Genomic DNA, 24,635 nt, shown 5'->3' with positions numbered 1-24,635 from the left:
CATTCTTGGATACACATCAAATCCCATACCTCTGAGAAGTATTCCTCAACTCCTCAGACAGGATGGGTCACTCTCTCTTCCGTGCTCCCCAAGAAGGCTGTAGACGCCTGTCTTATACATATAGCCCTTATCACAGAGCACTGCAATGTGTTTATGGGTCTCTCTGAACTTATTTTTCACACCTTCCTATAACCAAATATACAATCTGCTTCACAGTGCTGTTGTTGCTGTCTGTCATCATCAAGTCAGCCCCTGGCTCATGGCGACCCCATGCACAATAGGATGAGACCCTTGTGAGCTACAGGGCTTTTACTGGCTAATTTTCAGAAGTAAACCACCAGGCCTTTCTTCCTAGTTCATCTTAGTCTGGGAGCTCTGCTGAAACCTGTCCAACATCATAGCAACATGTAAGCCTCCACTGATAGACAGGTGATAGCCGCACATGAGGTGCATTGGCTGGGAACTGAACCCAGGTCTCCCGTATTGAAGGTGAGAATCCTACAGCTGAACCACTATTGCTCTCCTCTGTCACAGCAGAAGTTCATAAAAGAATGAGTTATGTAAAAGTGTACATTATTCTGCAACCAGCGGTGACTGGATGGTACTCAGCACTGGGGTTTGGAACATACTTGCTCCTTCTTTACCTATCTCTGGGCCAGGAGGACAAAACCAGAGGATTACAAGAAAAACAAGCTGATGAGTACTTGGCTGAGAATAAGGAACATGCGGTACCTGATAGACCATTATATTAACAGTTTCTTCTTTTTTCTGCTCTGGAGGTCCTTGACTCTGCAATAGATTGCGTACTGTTTCTTCCATCCTGAGGGGGGAAAAATATGAAAAATTTCTTTAAAGAAGGTTCCCTATTAATATGGGTCTGTTTAGTTAGTAAAAATAATTTTTTCAGTGTTTATATGCCAAACTTACACCCAGAAGTCCCTTTTCTTGCCTCTCTCTTTATCTCCTATATTAAGAATGTACCATGAAGCCCTTTCACATCATTCTTCAGGATGTTTCTGGGTTCTCTTTCTTTCTCTTTACTATTTGGGTCCCTATCTGTGGCCTCCTACCTCTGTACTCATGCAAACGTCTCTCAATATCCCTCTTTACTTTCCATTGCTGCCTTTTTACTTTGACATGATGTCACCACGTGAATCTTCTTGAAACACCACTTCAATTTTTAAAAATCAATTTTCAAAGATAACAAAAATTACATGAATGGATTCTCTCTAGTCATAAACTGCCATGTCTTTCCATGGTGGGTCTTTCCACAGCAGCATACAAAGGTTTCCTTCACTCTTTTCTGCTGCTACCTAGCATTTCATGGTGTGAATCTGCCATCAGATATTTCACCATTTCTCAACTGAAAAGATTTAAATCGTTTCAAATTTTTGCAATTCCAAACAATAAATATATTTATACTTCTATTTTTATGAGTATTTCTGTAGCTCACAATACATATTACATGCTATAATCCTGTTTCACTTTTAATACAAACTTCCAGGGCTTCCCATTTCCCAACAGTAAAGAGTAAAGCAAACATTTCCATTTACAGACACCTGCTCACACTCTTCCCACTTCTTGGAATACCAGCTCCCTTTCATCTTCCCATTCCCCATCTGTCTTTTAAAATCCACCTCAAGATTTCATTTGGCACCTATTTCTTTGAATTCTTAGTCCTTATACATTACATTATTCAATCACTTAAACACCTCTTATCTTAATGGACAAATATTTCATATATACATGCCTTGTCTTCTCCAATAAATGACAACATTTTGTACAGGACCATGTCACGCATTTCTTATATATCTTTCTCATTTATGGATAAAATATTCACTAGAAACATTACATAAATCCTTTGTTAATTCATTTTAAGAAGTATTAAGGGCTTATTCTGTGCCAGGCATTCACTGTGTATATTCAGACTGTGTTGGAATGACCTGGTGTTTGGGTCCATCCATGAGGATTCATGGCACGGACAAGATCTTTGGGGAGCAGGAGCCCTGAATTAAATGCACAGAATGCAGAGCTCTTTCATCTAGAGCCTGAGTTGGTTGTATCTTCCAGTTCCATCCTGAAGCCTATATTTTTGTGACTCAGTATAATATCAGCTTAGGATAGTTGTGGAAAAAAAATAGGTTGATCCACCTTCTCCCTCTTATAAAGGCTTCTAGTGTTGTAAGCTAAAGTGCCCAGAAGGCCTGTGAATCCCCTTAAATGGCAAGGTCATTACAGTGGTCGGAGTAATGTAGTTTAAACTGCCAACCTTTCTAACATGGGATATAACTACTTAGTTACAGAGCAAAGGATCACATGTGAACTGGACCAGTCCAACCTTAGATTATTAATGGGAAATTTCTGCCTTCACAGAGAATGGCACCAGGACCTACTCGGGCTTTCAGGAAGACTGGGCATGAGTGCTCCTACAAGCCACATCTTCATGCCTCCATCCTGGACAGCAGAACCTGCTCCCTATATATTTCCCAAAGCTTATGTTATTTATGATAATAACTCAAATTAGAATAGTACGTTTAACTTGTCAAAGAAATCTCTCAACTATTAATCATAATGTACTTTGAAAATAACATTGTCTCTTTGATAGGTGAGAAAGCTGAGGCATAGGGAGGTTAGGTGTCTTATTTAAGGCATCATGGTTGGTTGAAGAGAAAAGTTAGGATTAAACCTTTTTTACTGACTCTAAAAAGAACAGCCTCTTTCAACTAGACTTGACTGACACTCAGGGAGTTGATTTTAAATGAATAAGTGTTGCAGCTCCTAACTAGGAGTTAGCTTGGTGGGCACCTGCTGGATGCTAAGCCCAAGAAGGCAACACTATGGGCCCCAACCTGGAGAGAGCACTGACCTGGTGAAGACAAACTAAGCTTATGCCAAAAAAACAGTTATGAAGTCACAAATTCTGAAATAGTAAGTGATTAGAGCCAACTTTGAATTTTCTATTTCATTTTATATAAACAGAGATAACCTCTTGAGTGGCACTGGAATTTCCATGATGTTCTCCCAAATCTGTCATAAACAAGGCAAGTAATGGTAACGGTGAATGGCTAGCCTTTGTTTCTGAAAGATTGTCTATTTTCTTCGCACCGGAGGACAGAGGCTGAGGTATATATTTCAATCCTGATTTCACTTGTTCATAAACATCTAGCTTAGAACTCAAAAGTAAAATCTTGCCTTTTTCTTTCAGTTAAATTAAAATAAATTCTGTCTCACTGCATATCTTGCTGAATTATCTCTCCCGTGTAATTAAAATTTCTATGTGCAAGCTGCTGGTTCAAAAAGAAAAAACATCTCTTCACCTTTTCCCCATTCTTCTTGGCTTTATAATTTAAAAAAGAAAAAAAAAAAAACGGAGAAAGAGGGGGTGGACAAGAAGTTGTTCAAACAGTCTTAAGCAGGCCCAGTAATACTGTGAAGGCTCTTCTGGCACTATTTTATGATTAATTAAAACCAATTACATTTTCAATCTACAGCTTGGAACGGAGTCTCAGGGACCCATCCCAACCCTTGGTAAAAAATTAAGTTGTCGCATCTTTGCATAACCTTCATGCATCCAGTCACAGTGAAGATGTCTTGAGCCTGATAAGAATATACCATTCTTTATTCCCTGATGATATCTTTTTTATTTTAATTCTCATTTAGCAAACTTCTCTATTTATTTTCCTGAAAATCAAAGACTGTGAAGCATCATCCATTGGCAGCTGATGCCTAATGACATTTTATTTCATTTTGCTGTTTCGATAGCTGATGCATGAGGGTTTGTATTACCAGCCTGCACATAGAACGGCTCTACCATCTGTTTCCCAAATGGAACTAAGCATAAGCCAATTCCTCCCTTCAGTTCAGGCGCTGGTAGAGCGGTTTTTATTTTTGTTTTTTTAAGTGGCTGATTGGTGTCCTTTATCCTTAAGCACTAACCTTAATCAATGTCTTCTAGTTTTTTGTTTTTGTTTTTCCCCACCTGAAATAAAATCCTTTCTTTCCCTAAATACTGCTCAAATAGCTGTCATCACTAAAAATTAATAGACCACAATTACAGTTAACTCATTGCAGTTGAGTCAATTCTGACTTACTGTGACCCTACAGGTCAGAGTAGAACTGCCCTATAGGTTTCCCAGGAGTGGCTGGTGGATCCAAACTGGCAACCTTTTCGTTAGTAGCCTGAGCTCTTAACCACTGCATCACCAGGGGCTCCAATTATAGATAGTGACGTGTAGTAAAGGAGCCTTGATGGAACAGTGGTTCAAGTGCTCGGCTGCTAACCAAAAGGCGGTTCAAACTCACTGGCTGCTCCATGGGAGAAAGATGTGGCAATCTGCTTCTAGAAAAATTTATAGCCTTGGAAACTCTATGGGGCAGTTCTACTCTGTCCTATAAATCAAAAACAAACAAACTCATTGCTGTCTAGTTGATTCCAACTCATAGCAACCCTATAGGACAGAGAAGAACTGCCCCATAGGGTTTTCAAGGCGTGGCTGGTGGATTCAGGCACTTAACCTCTGGGCCACCAGGGCTCTGCGCTGTCCTGTAGGGTCACTGTAAGTTGGAATCGACTCAATGGCAGTAGGTTTGGTTTTAGTTTGGGTATGTAATAAGATCAAATTATGTTGTGATTTTTTTTTTATTAGCTTTTATAGTCCCAGGAAAATCAGAGAAAAGAAAAATGTACATACAAACAGTATGTTTCAGCTAATAGACAAAAATGTAGGAATTTTATTTTATTAAAAATAGATTCCATTTTATAATGCACTCATCACTTAAACAATAAATTCTAGCACTTCCTCTGGTGGCAGTTAAAGATACAGTTTTGCTTAAAAAGGGCACTAACTTAAAGTCACAGAATTAGGAAATTAAGTAATAATGCATGATGATAAATAATCATTTAAAACCACACAGAGTAAGGTTCACAAGTCATAGCAACTAAGCCCTCCCAGTGGTCAGGAGTCCACTTCGTCCCTAGACCCCCATCTGAAGTGCAGATTATCAGGGCACTTGTTATTAGGTCTGCATCCAAAACTGGAAGATATCTCTGGAAGGAAATGTTGAAAGATAGTGGTGTCCTGAACGTTTTCATGGCAAGAAATCACCCTATCGTTCAGGGCCTGATAGTATCCGGACCTATCTTTACAATCAGAGAATATGATTTTGGCCCTGAAGACCTTGAGACGTATTGAATAATGCAAGCACTATCAGAAAACACAACCCCAGGATATATCAGAAGCTATTTTTTTCAGCAACATATAAATTAAGTGTGGGCTTTTCCAGATCTTTCCTTCCCCCTCCCCAAATCTAGTCCTCTATTTTGCCTATTGTCACTCCAGGAACTGATCAGAACATTAGGCTGAAATGTTCTTTTATGACTCCAATTATCAGAGACTCAGTTTGGCAAAACTTCAATTTCTGACAGCAGAACAAAGGAAAATCAAAACAAGAAGCCACTCCCCCAATCTCACACTGAGAACTGATGGGGCTCTTTCCACCAAAAGCTGATCCTAGTCACATTTTTATTTTTAAGAAATCTCTTAACACAAGTGTTTGCTGATTAAGCAAATAATGAATTAATAATGAAATTAATCATAAACTTTCTCAGTATTCCCTTACATTCTTGACAGGCTGCAAGGCTGTAACCCATCAACTGAAAGTGCATGGCACACTTCTTCTAGTCACCTTTACTGTGTTTGTCAAGAGCTGCTGCTGTGAGCTGCTAACTGCTCTTCCTCCTATTTCACTGTATTTGACTCCCAAATCTTCACTCTGAGAAAGCACGACATTTTAAACAAGGCTACCACAGTGATTGAACTTCATTTGAATGACAGGGAAAACAGGGCTGGGGTTAAAACAGGAAGAGCCAGTGAAGCACCTCTCCTTCACCTTGAACCTCCTCCCTGTGAAATCCTGGCATGATGGGGCTCCACACGTGGGATGTGCACTCATCCTGCAAGGCCAACGGCCATGTTGACAAGTGTACTTCCCACATCCGCACCTTTTAATAAAAGAAATAATTACAATAAAATCCTAGCTCTTGTTCAGTGACTGCCTGTCATGGATTGAATTGTGTCTCCCCCAAATATCTGTCAACTTGGCTAGGCCATGATTCCCAATATTGTGTGAACTGTCCACCACTTTGTCATCTGAGGTGATTTTCCTATGTGTTATAAATCCTATCTCTATGATGTGATGAGATGGGATTAGTAGCAGTTATGTGAATGAGGCAGGACTCAATCTACAAGATTAGGTAGTGTCTTAAGCCAATGTCTTTTGATATATAAAAGAGAGAAGTGAGCAGAGAGACATGGGGACCCCATACCACCAAGACAGCAGCTCCAGGAACAGAACACATCTTTTGGACCCGGGGTTCCTGCACAGAGAAGCTCCTAGTCAAGGGAAAAATTGACAACAAGGACCTTCCCCTAGAGCTGACAGAGAGAGAAAGCCTTCCCCTGGAACTGAAGCCCTGAATTTGGACTTCTAGCCTACTAGACTGTGAGACAATAAGCTTCTGTTTGCTGAAGCCATCCACTGTGGTATTTCTATTATAGCAGCACTAGATAACTAAAGACACTGCCTACATAATAGGGTTAAAAAATGTTTAAGCACGTTTCAACTTGGATGTTCAAGGAAAAAAAAATGATACTTTTATTTCGTGTATAAGCAGTCTTTTTCTTGAGTACCCACGTACTGATCAACATTAGCATTTGTCCTAAGTCCGAATTTAAATCCTAGACCTAGTCTGACATGATGATTTTTAAAACCTACTAAGAGACAGCCCAGATGTCCACTGACAAGGGAATGTTTAAACAACTGTGGCATGTAATGTAAACAACTGAGATATGTATATCCTGCGTTGGAGTAGTATTCAGCAATAAAAAGAAACTACTCCAGACTTCCTGGAGCCATGGAGGGCAGATGAACCCCTGAAACTATTGCCCTGAGATAATCTTCAAGCCTTAAACCAGAAATATCCCCTGAAGTCTTCTTAAAACCAAATAATATTTTAGCTTGGCTAGAAAAAAAAAAAAGTCTGCCTTGAGCATTATGCTCTTTTAAGAACTATCTCTACTGGATCAAATTGACAACAGCAACTGGAAAGATTAGATAGAAACCTTAAGGGGCAGTGTGAGTTTCTGTTAATGGGGAAGGAACAACTCAGAAAAGGAGGGTGAGAATGGTTACACAACTCGAAGAATGTCATCAATGTCACTAAATGGTACGTGTAGAAACTGTTGAATTGTTGTATGTTTTGCTGTGTATACTCTCAACAACAAAATTAATTAAAAAAAAACTTCTGAGGTATGTTACAACATGAAAGAATCTCAGAAACATTATGCTGAGTGACACAAGCCAGACAAAAAAAGATCTCATACTGTATTGTTGAATTTATATGAAATTCTGTAAGAGGCAAAATTAACCTATGCTGGAAGATTTAAGAACAGTGCTTGCCTCTGGTGGAAGGGAGGTTGCCCCCAGAGGGCAACCTAAAATTTACTGAGAAGGAGCATGAAGGAACCTCCTGGGATGATGGTAATATCCTGTATCTTGATAGGGGTTTCGATTGCACAAGTATGTGCATTTGTTGCAATTCATTTGAATGACACATTTAAGATTTGTGCAAATTTTATCTCAAAAGAAAAAAAAAAATATGTGTGCACATATTTAGGAGAAAATGTTTTGAGGGATGGAGCCTGGCTGCTAACCAAAAGGTTAGTGATTTGAACCCACCAATGTGGCAGTCTGCTTTCATAAAGACTATAGCCTTGGAAACCCTATGGGGCAGTTCTACTCTGTCCTTAAGTTCTACTTGCCGTAAGTCAAAATCAGCTTGATGGCAATAGGTTTGGTTTTGTTGTGGTTTCTTTTTTTTTTTTGGAATGAGGGGGGTGTCTTCAACTTAACTTCAAAATGTATAAAGAGTAAGGTTGATGGATGGATAGAAGGATAGATAGATGGCTAAAACAAGAACCAAACCAGCTGCTGTCAAGTTGATTCTAATTCATGGTGACTCCATGTGTGTCAGATTAGAACTGTGCTCCACAGGGTTTTCATGGCTGTGACCTTTTGGAAGCAGATCTCTAGGCCTTCTTTCCGAGGTGCCTCTGGGTAGATTCAAACTACCAACCTCCTGGTTAGTAGCCTGGCACCTAACTCTCTGCACCACCCAGGAAGCCTTAGACAGATGGCTATATGTGTAGTAAAGCAAGTACAGTAAAATGTGAGATGTATAGTTAGTGAGTATGAGTATGGGTGTTCGCTGCAAAATTCTTTCAACGTTTCGATGTGTTTAGTGTTTTCTATGACAAATTGTTGACAAAATTCATTTAGGTAGATCATTTATCTCTTTGATAAAAAATACTTAGCCTGTCTGTAGAAAAGGAGGAGACTGCTTCTCTCACAAAGAGGGCTTCTAGGTATATGTGGGCCTAGTTGTATGGATCATGGTCTTTGTAAAGCAAGGAGAATTGCGTGTGGTGTCATATTATCTGTGGAGGAAAGCCCCTTGTGCACAGGTTTCTTCCTGGCCCTGAAGGTACTGAGGCTGGGACAGCTCCCAGTTAGTTCATGCAGCTTAGTCAGAGACTGGGAACAGGGCATTCTGACTGACCTTCACCTAAGCTTCTGCTGGTTATAGACCCCTGAATCCTGGTCACTGCCTCCACCCAGGCTGCTGATCCTATAGTACTCCGTTAGACTATGCTGTGTGGTTTTCACTGGCTGATTTTTATAAGTAGATCACCAGGCCTTTCTTCCTAGGCCATTTTAATCTGGAAGCACCGCTGAAACCTATTCAGCATCATAGCCACACGTAAGCCTCCAGTGACAGACAGGTGGTGGCTATGCATGTGGTACAATGGCCAGGAACTCAGTCTGGGTTTCCCTCATGGAAGGTGAGGATTCTAACACTGAATCACCAGTGTCCCCAGAGGGCAACCTAAAAAAAACAAAAACAAACCTATTGCCATTGTCGAGTCCATTTCTACTCATAACAGCCCTAAAGGACAGATTACAACTGCCCCAGAGGGTTTCCAAGGAGCAACTGAGCGGATTCGAACTGCTGACCTTTTGGTTAATAGCCCAGCTCTTAACCACTGTGCCACTAGGGCTACAGAGGGCACAGGAAAGCAAAAACCTAGGGCCTCCTTTCCACAGGAGCATACTGGGCCTCCAAGTGTATGAAGCCTCCAAGTGTATGAAGCCTCCAAGTGTATGAAGCCTCCAAGTGTATGAAGCCTCCAAGTGTATGAAGCCTCCAAGTGTATGAAGCCTCCAAGTGTATGAAGCCTCCAAGTGTATGAAGCCATGCTCTGGTTAGTTTCAGGGCAAAAAGAGGTACGGTCCTTTCCCAGGATCCTAACTGAAAGTAGGATACAAGTGCCCCTCTAGCCTCCATGTAATCCACCATCTAAAGTAGCAGTTCAATCTCTTGCTTCTCTCATAATGTATCCTTGTTGGAAAATGATAGTTCTCCTTATTTCTCAGATATCATGTCTGAATTCCTCTCAACTCCAGTCTCTGGGCTACATCTATAAATGATGGTGAACTGAAGCATTTTTCATACACAGTGGAAGAGTTGAAAAGGCAGGAGAATGAAGGAAGCAAGATAATCCTTTTTTAAGACAAGAGCCTGCTCACAAGACCTTGTCTTGTTGCTTAATCCTGTTTTCCAGGAGTTTAATATTTCTTCTTCATTCTCTGAATTCCCAAGCCCAAACAGGGAAAAGTTCTGGTATTCAGAATGACAAAGCAGGAAATTGGGTGTGGGTTTTGAAAAAATAAATTAGCATTCTGCTACAACCACTGTATGGCAGATACTGTCTGATTTCATCCTTATAAGTACACACGTTGGGCATTAGTATATACCCATTTCAATTTTTACTTTTTTATGTATGTGTTCATTTATTTGGGTTTCTTTTTTTTTAAAATGCAGAAATTGAGGGGCGGGACCAAGATGGTAGAGTAGTCAGATGCTTCCAGTGATACCTCTTACAGCAAAGTCCCGAAAAAACAAGTGAAACAATTATATTTATGACAAGCTAGGAGCCCTGAACATCAAAGGCAAAGTTAGAAAATCGACTGAGTGGCAGGGGAGGCAGAGATGGTTCAGAAGCGGAGAGGAGTTACCGGACCTGAATTGCTGGGAGCCCTCAGGCACCATTCCCAGGAGCGACTGTGGAGGGCTGATAGTGGCATTCGGGCTGCAGTTTCCTCAGGGAGAAACAGCCATCCACACAGGCTACTCACATCTCCGGACCTAGAGAAGGGCGGTGCTCTTGGCAAAAGCTAAGTACTTGCGTATATTTTACCTCGCCCCTTGCCTCCAACCTGGCTTCAGTGCCTGTTGATTTTCCTGGGCCTGAGATAGGTCCTGTTGAGTGCTCTGAGCCATTCTCCTGGCCTTGGAGAAGGAATAAATTGGGAAAAAGATAATCTTCCAGCTCCACTAACCTGGGAGCTCAGGACAGAAGAAGCTCCTGTCCAGGTATAATCAGTCCATGGACTTTGGTTGCCTTTCCCCCCTGCATGGACCTATGTGGGCCTATTTCAGGAGAACAGACCCTTGTTGGCAAACTGCAACTGCTTCAGATGTGTGGTGGAGAGGTGGGTGTTTGATGTTTGACACTGTTTTGGCTATTAAATAGGGTCCTCACCTACCCACATCAGGGGCCTAAGGACTGGTGGCTCCATTCAGGTCACCCAGCCACCTGTGACAGGGGTCCAAGGATAACTGGTACCTCCCAGTCCTTACAACCAAAAACACTGGGCGCCCAAGGTCTATCTGCAGAACCCTCCCACCTGTGTGCTCTAGGGAACAGGGAAGTGCTTTCCTCACAGACACTCGGAGGACAGTTTTCAGCCCCCTGCCTTGTTCAGAGAGTGACTCCCTGCTGCAACAAGATACCGGTACCTACAGCAATCACCGCTGCCCCTCTAAGACTGTAGGACAGAGCCTACATACTTGACACATACTTGATGACCAACTATCTGGACAACTGAGTTGAATCCATACAAGAAAAGTGAATAGACTCCTAGGCTCATATACCTGATAACAGCTTGAGCTGTCTGGTGACAGGATGTTAGAGCTTCAAAGGCAAAAATAAGCAAGCTAGCCCACTCAAGCAACCTATTTGGACATATCAAAACAAAAAGAAAGCAAGAAGCTAGGATACGGTAAGCAAACATAAAATAAACTAATACAATAACTTATACATGGCTCAAAGACAACAGTTAATATCAAATCACATAAAGAAGTAGACCATGATCGCTTAAACAAGCTCTCAAAACAAAGAATCAAGGGATCTTCTGGATGAAGACACCTTCCTGGAATTACCGGATGCAGAATACAAAAAGATTAATATACAGAACTCTTCAAGACATCAGGAAGGAGATTATGAAGGAGGTCAGGCAATACGCAGAACAAGCCAAGGAACACACAGATAAAGCAGTTGAAGAAATTAAAAAGGTTATTCAAGAACGTAATGAAAAATTTAATAAGCTCTAGGAATCCACAGAGAGACAGCAACCAGAAATTCAGATGATTAACAATAAAATTATAGAATTAGACAACTCAGTAGAAAGTCAGAGGAGCAGAATTGAGCAGCTGGAAGGTAGAATTGGTGAGATTGAAGATAAAGCACTTGGCACCAATATATTTGAAGAAAATCAGGTAAAAGAATTTTAAAAAATGAACAAATCACGTGAGACTCTATCAAGAGAAATAACCTACGAGTGATTGGAGTACCGGAACAGGGAGGGATAACAGACAATACAGAGAGAACTGTTGAAGATTTGTTGGCAGAAAACTTCCTTGATATCGTGAAAGATGAGAAGATATCTACCCAAGATGCTCATCAAACTCCATATAAGAAAAAGGTAGATCTTAAAAGAAAGTCACCAAGACATATTATAATCAAACTTGCCAAAACCAAAGGTGAAGAGAGAATTTTGAGGGCTGCTTTATTTTTTTTATTTTTTTAAGGATAAAAGAAAAGTCACCTACAAAGGAGAATCAATAAGAATAAGCTTGGACCACTTGGCAGAAACTATGCAGGCAAGAAGGCAATGGGATGACTTATATAAAGCATTGAAGGAAAAAAAATTGCCAACCAAGAATCATATATCCAGCAAAACTGTTGCTCAAATACAAACTCAAAGTTAGGACATTTCCAGATACACAAATGCAGAAATTGTGATTCCATGAGGGTCATTTGCCCAATAAATGGTGGAGCTGGTACTGAAACCAATGTTTGACTCCAAAGCTTGTATTCTTTTTCTACTGCGCCACATCAGCAATCAAGCAGTTAAATCTTGCCGAAGTTTCCTTGGGTGTGTGTCAACATTTTTGGCCATATTGTTGTCACATCGACAGCCTCATCAATGTGTTTCTGCTATTTGCATATGCTGTACTTGCATTGGTGTTGTGAGCTGCCATTGAGTTGGTCCCCAACTCATGGCAATCCCATGTACAACAGAATGAAGAACTGCCCTGTCCTATGTCATCCCTGTGATCTGTTGCGGATAGACCATTATGATATGTAGGGTTTTCATTGGCTGATTTTCAGAAGTAGATCTCCAGGCCCTTCTTCTTGCTCCATCTTAGTCTGGAAGCTCCACTGAAATCTGTTCAACATCATAGAAACATACAAGCCTCCACTGACAGATGGGTGGACTACACTGGGCATGAAGTGCACTGGATGATAATTGAACCTGAGTCTCCTGCATGAAAGGTGAGAATTCTTTTTTTCTCAATTAGATTAAGATGCTTCTAGACTCAGGTTCATGCACAATGATACATTTTAGCATCTGTTATTTTCAAAGAAGTGTTATTGTAACCTGAGATCCAAATAAATACCTGTTCATAATATAACCCAGTCTCAAAGGAACTTGGGCATTTAACACTAATCAGCTATTCAGGGAAACATGCATCCTGCCCTTACGGCATTCTCCATTGCACACAAATGCCACAGAAAACATACAGCCAAGCACTGACATCTTTCCCTAGGGGAGAAGCCCTTCCTTTGTGCTTTCTTAAGATCCTGTGCTCTCCTCTGTCACTGTACCTTATTAATGATTTCTGAGTTCCTTAAGGCCAGTTACTCTGCCTTGATTTTTATTTCATTTCCAGCAACTAAGCACAGCTGCTGTTACTAGGTAGGCATTCCATAAATTCTTCTTGAGCGAATTAATGTATTAATTTTTTACACTCATTCATTTCCTGGCACCTTGTATTTTCACTACCCTAAAGACCTCTCCATAGAGGTGCCTTATCAGAGAGAAGTCATGACATGTGAGAGGTGCCGGCAAGACTGGAGGGGCTAAGCCTTCACCTATGACACTTGGAGCTTTTAAGATGTAGAATTATTAGTAAAACCACCAAACATCTCCCAGAAATATTCCCCTGGTTTTCTCATCACCACCGCCCACCCATCTGCCAGTATGCCACACTGTGAATGTTGCAATGATGCTAGAAGCTATGCCACTGGTATTTCAAATATAACCAGGGTCACCCATGGTGGACAGGTTTCAGCAGATCCTCTAGACTAAGATGGACTAGAAAGAAAGAAGTGGAGATCTACTGAAAATTAGCCAGTGAAAAGCCCTATGGATCACAACAGAATATTGTCTGGTATTATGCTGGAAGATGAGCCCTCTAGGTTGGAAGGCACTCAAAATACACAGAGACCACAACAATGGACTCGAGCATACCAATGATCATGAAGATGGCTCAGGACCAGGTAACATTTTGTTCTGTTGTATGTGAGGTCACCACGGCTGGCGGGCAGCTAACAAAATCAAGTTCTTGTCATGTTACAAGTCCATGTATTTCATCTGTGACTAATTAACTCAGCTGGCTAACAACACCATGATGACAGGAGACTTCTGCATTCAATCTTTAGCCTGCACCCTACCACTGCCAGCTTTCTGGCCAACTAAATCCTGCCAAGATGGCACAGTGCCCTAGTGCCTGGGGGAGAGAAGATTGGAGAATTTTCTAAATGAAGAACATATTTTGCATTTCCTACACTATCATATGTTTTTACATTTCTTATTCTACTTCCATTGTCTTCCTCAACAGCCCAATTCAATCTCCCTCATTTTAATTGCAGTGCAAAGCTTCCCTCAAGTTCGGGAGCGAAAAGCTGACTAATTTTCTATTCTAAGAGGAAACTGTCCATCTGGAAACTTTGCTTGTTTAGAACTTGGTTCCGCCCAACCGCACCAACTTGTTTCCTTAGTAAAATGAGTTGCTTCTCTTAGGAGCTGGCACATCTAAGCAGCAGGCAGGGACAATCCCCAGGTCACCTATGATTTTGATGATCTTCACCTGATCTCTGCTTACCCTGCTGCAATTGATAGGAATAGTAAATCTACAGCCAAGATAACTGAAAAGTGCTCTGAAAATGAAAGTCACTCTCGATAAATGTTGGAGGGCTGGCATTCCTTATTTCTTTCTGAAATGATATATATTTTTAATTCAGCACAAATTTCCCAAGAATACTGTTGCCCAGAAACCTACAGTCCTTTAATTCACTCACGGGGATGCAATACCATTTATAAACAGATCAGAAGGTGCTAGTCCAGTATGAATTGCTGCAGGATATTCACTCCAGGGCCATCTGTATGGGCAGAAAGTGGCATAAATTTTCTCACAGACAGGCTGGTGCGGATCCTGCACGGGTGCTCACTGTGTGGAGGGGCAGACTAGACAGGGCAGTGATATGAATTCAGAGGATAATTCCCAGTGTCAACATGTAGCTGGAGTTTCCTGAATGTTAACAAGCAAATCTCAAGTGTTTTTGCTCAACAGTGGCAGAATACAAAATCGCATTTGTGGGTTCATGTGTTTGTAGAGTTTGCATTAACTCAAAGAGAGAGAAGAGAATTCCATGCACATAAGTGAATGCAGAAAGGGGAAGCACATCTCATCAGCGTTCACTGGCCTGGTTAACACTCTGAAGGCGTGGGTTTGTACCACAGCCTGAGAATCCACAAGAGGTCTATAAAATGGGCTATTTTTCCCAAACTGAGCCAGGACTACTAATTCCCGGTTTGTTTATTTATTTCTTTCTTTTAATTAACAGTTAAAATCACCTCCCATTTCCAGTCTCATGAACTCATCTTTCTAACCTATAAACCCACCTTTGTAATGTGTTCTAACAGAATTCTTCAAGATAATAATAGTTTACAAATAAACTCAGCTTTTCAGTTTTTTTTTTTTTAATTTCCTTGAAAAGTCTGAAGCACAAACGTTCTTTGACTTTGAGACTGCTCCAAAAGGACCCTGAGTTGCCAAGATGGCTACTTTTGATATGAATGTATTATTTTAGAGGGTGGATCTTTATAGCTCTGTATTTAAAGGTCATGGCGAGGGGTGGATTTGAAGATAACCGACTACTCAATTTATTACTGGCCTGCAATATTTATTCTCATTGGCTGCTGTTGATAGGAATGATAAAAATATTTTAATGTATCACGAGGATACATATGCATTTTAATTAGAGGTTGTTCTGTTCCAGAAAGTAATGTAACAACCTAGAACCTCATTTTCTCTGTTTTTTAAAATGAATATTTTATGATTTTGACCTTGGTTAAAAAAAAAACAAAAAACTCACCACCGTGGAGTCAATTTCTATTCATGGTGACTCTATAGGACAGAGTAGAACTTCCCCAAAGAGTTTCCAAGGAGCGCCCGGTGGATTCGAATTGCTCACCTTAATGTTTAGCAGACGTAGCTCTTAACCACTACGCCACCAGAGTTTCCAACCTTGGTAAAGGAAAAATAGCCTATGGACTGGACAACCAAGACTTCTAATATTGAGCACTGTGTTTTTAAAACTTTGAATAAAGACAAGTAATTATATTAGGTACTCAAAACAGGGTTCACTTAATATTTCAGGTAAGTCACGTATTTCACCACAGTTGCACCTGGTTCCTTATCAGATGGCGAAAGGTTCCTAGCATATGCCCAACAGACCCCATTCTGTTGTCATTCCTAAAGCCCCATTTGAAAATCTGACCCAGAGAACATTAAGAATTCAGTCAAATCATTAGACTTGATTCTCAGTGGCAACCTCACCTTGAATTTGATCACATCTTAAGGCAATGTTTTTGTGCCTTGACAAGTGTTTAATCTTAGCATGGAGTGCTCAGGCTGAATCTGAATAATGTCAGAAGCAGCAGAGCAAGCAGCTGATGAGAACCTGTTGTTCACCATTTGGTCAGGTTTACAAAGGGAGTAGGAAAATCAAATTGGCCACGTTTGGGATCAAATTGTAGATAAAATGTAATAGCAGCAGAGAGGTACTTTAAAAATATACAAAACTAGCCTCTGAAGCCTTACAGATGCCAGCAGGGCCAGCTTCTTAACGCAGATACATCTTGTGGCATTTGCTGTATAATATTTCAGACTTGTTTCTACTAGGGAAGCAGATGTTGGAAACCACAGCACATCCAGATGGTGTTACAAAATCCTCTCCCAGTCTCAACTCTTGTGGTCAAGATACAGTCTGGATAATCTCAGTCCTCTGTACTCCCTGGAGCCACACAGGTGGGTCTACGTGGAGATATTCTTACCAGCTGTGTACTGTTGCTAGTTAGCTGCCATCCAGTTAATTCCAACTCATGGCGACCCCAGTGTGTGCAAGCAGAGCTGTACTCCATAGGTCTTTCAAGGTTGTGATTTTTCAGAAGCAGATTGCCAGGACTGTCTTCTCAAGAGCCTCTGGGTTGGTTCGCACTGCCAACCTTTTGATTAATAGTAGAGTGCTTAACCCTTCGTGGTACCACGGACCCTACCAGTTATAGAAACCTTACAGTCTCTGAGCCTTGATTTCCTTACATATAACATGGGTAAATTATGCCAGTCCTATTTACCTCAGAGAGATATTATAAAAATCCAGTGGGGAAAACTGTAAAATGCTATACTAGATGGTACTTGTCTTTATTGTAACTTTAAAGAGTTTTTTCCAGAAGCCAAGGCCCTTTGAACTGTAGATCTTTGGGTGGTGATATGAGAGGGGCAGGAACAGGCCCTTAAGAGCACCAGCCAGTCAAACTAACACTGCATAAAGCACTCCTTTTGCCTTTTTTCAGACAGTGCAAGAGATAAAGTTCTCTCTTCAGGTTTCAGACAGCAATAGGTTTGTAGGATAACCTACTGTATTACTCAGGACAGGCTAGGTTACGCTGGAATAACAACCCAACATTTCAGTGACTTAAAAAAGGGTGAATTTCTGTTGAGGCAAGTCTGGGAAATCACGGGCCTGGGCAACAAAGCCATCAGCTGTCTAACATGGGCAGGGTAACCCCACGTCCTGGTTTCCCAGGAAAGTTCACTTTACGTCTGCTGTCCTGGCATAATTATTAATAGTACCCTTGGAAGTTCAAAAATTGTCCTGGTTTTTAAAATAAATATTATGGTTTTCAGCCAATGGAGTAATTCAAGCATGCAGGCTGCCCAGCCTTCTCAACATGAAGCCTTTACCATGGCTGGGAAAAGAGAAACAAGAGTGTTGTAGGGGGTTTTCACTGTCTCATTCCAGAACTGTCATTTCTGTTTATAGGCCATTGGTCAGAACTAGGCACGTGCCCCCTACCCCCAACTGCTAGGGAGCTGGTAAATTTAGTCTTCTAAGTACCCAGCAAAGAGAAGCAAGCCACGTATTGGTTCCAATATAATGTCCTCCATATCTGCATGGTCAGAATTGAAACCTTCTATGGAGCTACTTCTCAGTGATTGCCTGCCCAGCCTCGTAGACTATACACAGCCATCTGTGGGTGGCTGAGTGCCAAAATTCAAGTATACTAAAGATGGTGCAGAAACCCCGGTGATGTAGTAGTTAAAAGCTACAGCTGCTACCAAAAGATCTGCAGTTTGAATCTACCAGGTGCTCCCTAGGAACCCTATGGGGCAGTTCTACTCTGTCCTATAGGGTCACTATGAGTCGGAATTGACTTGACAGCAGTGGGTTTTTAAAGATGGTGCAGGGTGCCTTGGTGGTGCAAACAGTTAACACACTCAGCTGCCAAACGAAAGGTTGGAAGTTCAAGTCTATACAGAGGCACCTTGGAAAAAAAAGCCTGGTGATTTACTTCTGAAAAATCTGCCACTGAGAACCATATGGGGCACAGCTCTACTCTGACACACATGGGGTTGCCATGAGTCAGAATCAACTTGACAGCAACTGGTCTGGTTTTGGCGTTCACGGGTGGTATAAACAGTTAACATGCTCTGTTGCTAACTGAAAGACTAGAGGTCCAAGTTACCCAGAGGTGCCTCAGAAGAGAGGCCTGGTGATCTACTTCTGAAAAACCAGTCATTGAAAATGCTATGGAGCACAGTTATACTCTGACATACATGGGGTCACCGTGAGTCAGAACCGACTTGATGGCAACTGTTTTTTGTTGAATACTGGTCCCACTGGCCTCTCTCCATAGGGTGTTGCTTACTACCCTCTGCCATATGACTGAGCTGTCACCATTGAGACTGTGTGTCACCCTTTGTGCACTCATGCTGAATTGATTTCAATCCTACGCAATTAGTCTCCTTGGGCTCTCTAAATTGTTCATCAATGTGTTCCCTCTGATGAGAATCTTCAAACAAACACCTTCAATGTCCAGTTTGCTTTGAAGAACTCACTATTGGCACTTCAGCGTGACAGTTGATAGACATGTTTTTGATGCAGCCTATTTTATAGTAAATACCTATGAACATGGAGAAGCAACCTGTACTTCCATAAAACTTTATAATTGTCCAAGTTTTATTGGCAAGGAAAACGGAAGCAGTAGCTTCTCAGTGGCGGTGGTGGAGATGCTCAACGTTTCACTATTCTTTACCCAACATTCACAGCTGAAAATATCATCACTATTCAAATTAAGGCAATAACTGGTATGCTTGGGCCTTTGAAACTTTGAAGTGTGAACACTTATCAAGATTTAACTGGTAAAAGTGAAAACAAGGAAAAAAGGAGTCAACTTAAAACCTGCTTCCATGTTAGGGAAAAAAAAAATCATCAGGGCAATATGCTTTACATTGGGTAGCCACGAGTATGTTTTTCACCATTATAATCACTTGGCATTTGGATAGAGATTTTTCTACCAACCTCCATAATAAAAAGGGGATGTTTTTCCTTCCCTCCTTACCTATTCAAATGTTATGCATCCTTCACCCTCCCACCCCAAACCCCATTTCCTGCTTCCCTGGAATACTTACACACAATCATCTTGGGCTCAAATGAAAAGTTCAGGTTCCCAGGCCCACCTGAGACCTAGGGAATCAGAATGTCTGGAGGGTGGAGGCCAGGAATGTGCTTTTTACTGTATTTTTTTTTATAAGCATACTGGTACACACTAACCAGTCAGAATCTCTGTGCTTTTCTACCTGCCTCCTAAAGCACTTACTCATATACTGCCCAGCACTATTAAATATTTTCAATGCAATGTCACGTACTGGTTTCTTAATCATACAAACATTCACAAGCTTCTTAGGGGCCTCAGTCTGTATCTGCCTGGAGCATCAGTTTATCCTGAGTGAATGTAATTGCCCTAAGTTGGGGGATATATATTGATTTACGTCATTTAGGGGCATACCTGATGCTGAAAAGACAGCAAAAAATCATATTCAGGTGAATCTACTTTGAATTGCAATAAAAAAAAAAAACTTAAAAATCACACCTTCTGTAATCTGAATAATTATTTCCTCATTTATCCACTCGCTCATTTATTTACTCATTCATTTATCTATTCTTTCACTTGATCACCAATTACTGAATGCCTACATCAGGAGTATAAAGGATTGTCCACATTCCTGAGGGATAAGAATCAGTATCAGCACAAAGCTGATCCCTGTAAGGCAGAGGTCACGTGTATCTTCGGTTCCTCCCTTCCCCATTACTTCTATCACCAGCGGCTCCCCCCATGGCACTCTCTACTTTCTGCAGGGTTTAATAATTCATTGCACAAAGAACTCAAGAACCATACTCATACGGTTTACTGGGGAAGTAACAGGCTACAACTTAGGGCCAGGATCAACTTGGAAGTAACAGAACAACTTGGAATCAGTATCAGGAACCACACAGTCCTCAAGTGATCAGCAGGCATGGCTTCTCTGCTGGGTGGCTGCCTTCTCTGCCAGGCAGGTGCCCCAACTTAGCCTGTTTGCAGCGCAGGCCTCCCTGCTGCGCAGGCTCAGCTGCTAACTGGCTGGACTCATAGCCAGGGAAGCAGCTCCAGGACGTCTCGACTCCCTTTTGGCTCTGCTTCTCTGCCAGCCCATCCATCAGCTAGCATCTCTCTTCTCTCTCCTCCAGGAAGTCTCTCCACACCTCTGTGTTTCAACCATTTCTATATCCTGAGCTTGGTCAGTTACAAGGCGGGGCCTCCTCACCAGAGCAGAGTTCAACCAATCCTCAATTACCCATGAGATGTCAGTCAACTCAGGTCTTCTTAATTGCTAGACAAGTTGTTAACACCTTACTCAGGAAATGTCCATCAACCTGGGGAACCCCCCTGGGCAAAAGTGACAAATCCTCTGGGGCAGAAAACTACCTGGAAGACCCCCTCCCCTGCAAAAGGTGCTTCTCCAAAGAACTAGGGCAAAGGTAACTCCTCAGAACTTAGGGGGAAAATCTTCCAAGCTGTTTTTTCAAAGAACCAAGGCAAAAGGCTACATAAAGGAACTCATCTCACCACTATCTACTATGTGCAATGAGCTGTCGCCAGGAAGTTGAGGAAGGAAGATTGCCAAGCGTAGGAGCCAGGAAGACCAACAACTACCCTGCCCTGTAACAGGTGTCAGAAGAGGATGCCACATGGGTGAAGAGATCCAAACAGTCTGAGGTGGGGCTCTCTGAAGGTACTGACGTGCTGAATTTTTGAAAAATGAGTAGGGTTTAGCTTGATGGAAAAGGGATTTTTCAAACAAAACTAAGGATCTTATGTACAAATTTCAAATTGCTAATTATGGGTTTCTTAATGAGAAATAATGAGAAATGCTTTCAGTGTGTGCATACGAGCCTGTATGTCTATGGAAAGAGTGCTCCATTGTAGTTTTGTGCAGATGGTAGCATTCTAACCAGATGCAAACAATTTTAAGTCACTATTAACCAAACCAGTTAAGATTCTTCCAACTGAATTACACACTGAAAAAATGTACTGTTTCATAGAAGTTTATGACTACATCCCAAGAAACGTCAGCTGGGGTTTCTACGCAATGCTTCCCCGAGGTTTTTATGTAATGCTCTCCCAGTGGACACGTATGCATATTTGGAGTATCTGTCTCATTATGCTCCATGTACAAATGTATTTATTCCCAATACTTTTGAACGTGCAAGTTGCCTCTATCATTTAGAACATGCCCTTCTTGACCGTGGCTGTCTGAGACAATAAAGAATAATAATCACATCAGAATCTCCTCAATATCTGTTCCTAAGAAAGAACTGCTATGATGAAACACTAGTACCAATAACTGCAAAAAATTTCTACCACATGGTTGACATTAAGTAAGGGTCGATTGTCTTCAAGTATTTCTTACTGCTGAATACAATCATTTATATAGCACTTTTATTGCACATTGTTATACAATGAAATAGATGTGTAACTTTAGGCCGAAAAAGTGCCCATTTATTCTCGAATTGTCAATGGTACAAAAAAGAAAGAAGCAAGAATACTTGGAAATAAAAGAGCAGAGAACCTATACACTGAAATTAACCTTGAAAAACAGATTTTCTTTGATATTCGAAAGCACCAGAGAAAGAAGCACGATTCTTAGATTATATTGTAAAAGAAAAAACATGAGAAACAAAGCACTGATAAAGGGCAGTGGCAGTTACATGGCGGAATTCTCACCTTCCGTATTGGAAACCCAGGTTTCATTCCTGGCCAATGCACCTCAAGTGCAACCATCATCCTTCCATCAATGGAGGCTTGCATGTTGCTATGATGCTGAAAAGGATTCAGCAGAACTTCCAGACTAAGGCGGACTAGGAAGAAAGGCCTGGCAATCTACTTCCAAAAATCAGCCAATGAAAACCCTATGGATCACAACAGTCTGATCCACAACTGTTCATGACAATGGCATAGGACTGGGCAGCTCTTTGTTCTCTTATGCATGAGATCACCCTGAATTAGGGCCCAACTTGATGGCAGCTAATAGCAATAAACACTAGAATCCGCCAAGTGTTAGGATTTTTTTTTTTAATGTAAATGATTAGTGATAATATATTCTTTTGATTAAACCACTAGAAAATACCTTAATACTAGTGCTACAGCTGCTAACTAAAGGGTCGGCAGTTCAAATCCGCCAGGTGCTCCTTGGTAACTCTATGGGGCAGTTCTACTCTGGCCTGTAGGGTCACTATGAGTCGGAATCGACTCGATGGCATTGGGTTTTGGGTTTTTACTATGCAGAGGTAAACATAAGATTATTTTTTATCTTTAAACAGTCCTACCATGGGATATTCAGATCTTTTTGTCTCTACATATGTGAGCATGAGAAACTGTGCAGACCTCTGCTTTCCTTCCATCCATGTGGTTTTATTGTAATTTTGGTAATGACCGTAGTACCCATATTAAACGAATGTCAAAAATCACGTAACAAGCAGCACATCTGACTTTCGTCCAGTCACCCTTGCCTCCCCAAACAAAGGAGTGTGCTGGTGGAAGAGCAGATTAAATTGTAAAGTGCAGACTCTTCCTCCAGACTGGGAAGGAGAGGGAATGGGCCTATTCTGCAGTACCAGTTAGAACATGGGTCCCCAAGGACCCAATTATCTGTATCTTGTTAGGCTATAATAGGGGCTATAAAATGATATTGCAGTATTTCTACAACCAAGAGATTGATTAGTGAAGTTGGGTAAATCAAATGTCAGTGTTCTCTTAATGGGTGAATATGGACAGCATCCAAAGCCTGCGATTGTGAAGTGTAATTATCACATAGCAGTTAATACGTGTAGCTACCGGAGGCAGGAAGCTCATCAATGCAGAATAGAGAATCTGTATTCACATTAACTGGCAGTGTTTACGGTGCTCCTCAATCCCAGATTCTCAATTCGTACACGTTAGATGATTATCACTCTGTGGAATATTTTGCTGTTGTTTGAGATCACAGATTTAATATGTTCATTATCGTCTTAACAGCAATGCCATTTAGATATAGAGAACCTGAGCCTTTGCTACTAAAGCTCCTACCAGACCCCTTGATTTTACCCTCTCCTCTCTCTTCTGTAAATTCCCCATCATCCTACTCTGTTTGTACAGCTCTCTCTCTCTCCACTACCTCTTTTGTTGTTCTTAAGTGCCGTCCAGTAGGTTCCAACTCAAAGGAACCCTGTGTACAACAGAAGGAAACCCTGCCCCATCATGCATCACCCTCAATTGTTATGCGACAGTCCACTGTTGCAGCCACTGTTGTCAACGCATCTCATAGAAGGTCTTTCTCTTTTTCTCCGGCCCTCTTCTTTACCAAGCATGATGTCCTTCTCCAGGGACTGGTTCCTCCGGATAACATGTCCAAAGTATGTGAGATGATGTCTCGCCATCCTTGCTCCTAAGGAGCATTCCAGCTGTACTTCTTCCAGGGTAGATTTGTTCGTTCTTCTGGCAGCCCATGGTATATTCAGTATTCTTCACCAACACCATAACTTAAAGGAATCAAGTCTTTTTCAGTCTTCCTTATCATTGTCCAGCTTTTGCATGCCTACGAGGTGATGGAAAATGCCATGATTTGGGTCAGGTGCGCCTTAGTCTTCCAAGTAACATCTTCGCTTTTTAACACTTTAAAGAGGTCTTCTGCAGCAGATTTGTGCCATGCAATATGTCATTTGATTTCTTGACTGCTGCTTTCATGGTTGCTGACTGTAGATCCAAGCAAAATGAAATCCTTGACAACGTCAATATTTTCTCCATTTATCATGATGTTGCTTATTGGTCCAGTTGTGTTTTTGTTTTCTTTATGTTGAGGTATAATCTCTACTGATCATTCCAAATCCTCTTCTGAAGCTGGCTTGAATTTCTGGCAGTTACTGTCCAATAATTTCCACATTCAGTTGGATCACCTTGCTTTGGAGTGGAACAAATATGGCTCTCCTCCAGTTAACTGGCCAGGCGGCGTCTTACAAATTTCTTGGCATAGATGAGTGAGTGCTTCCAGCATTGCATCCATTTACTGAAACATCTCAATTGGTATTCTGTTAATTCCTAGAGCCTTATCTACCGCTAAAGCCTTCAGTGCACCTTGGACCTCTTCCTCCAATACTATCAGGTCTTGTCATATGCTACCTCCTGAAATGATTGAACATTGACCAATTCTTTTTGGCACAATGACTCTGTATATTCCTTCCATTTTCTTTTGATGCTTTCTCCATCATTCAATATTTTGCCCATAGAATCCGTCAGTATTGCAATTTGAGGCTTGAATTTTTTGTCAGCTCTTTCAGCTTCAGAAATGCCAAGCGTGTTCTTCCCTTTTGGTTTTCTAACTCCAAGTCTTTGCACATTTCATTATGATAGGAAACCACATGATGGCCTGATTCAAAATGGCCAATACCAGTCCATTTCAGTTCACTAATGCCTAGAATATCGATCTTTATGTGTTTCCTTTCATTTCTGAAGACTTCCAATTTTCTTAG

The 24,635-nt window shown here is 41.2% G+C and overlaps 1 protein-coding gene across 1 annotated transcript in view; it reads right to left on the bottom strand.

Annotated features, from left to right (window-relative positions):
- The window catches only part of NCKAP5 (NCK associated protein 5), a 666,066-nt gene that overhangs the window by 318,557 nt on the left and 322,874 nt on the right, over positions 1-24,635 (bottom strand). Inside the window, 1 exon segment of the mRNA XM_023543022.2 lies at positions 733-820. Within this exon segment, the coding sequence (XP_023398790.2) occupies positions 733-820 (88 nt within the window).

This window comes from Loxodonta africana, chromosome 6 (assembly GCF_030014295.1).
Source record: "Loxodonta africana isolate mLoxAfr1 chromosome 6, mLoxAfr1.hap2, whole genome shotgun sequence".
NCBI lineage: Eukaryota > Metazoa > Chordata > Mammalia > Proboscidea > Elephantidae > Loxodonta > Loxodonta africana.
The sequence above is the reverse complement of the archived record's forward strand: the minus strand, read 5'-3'. Positions and strand labels throughout refer to the sequence as shown.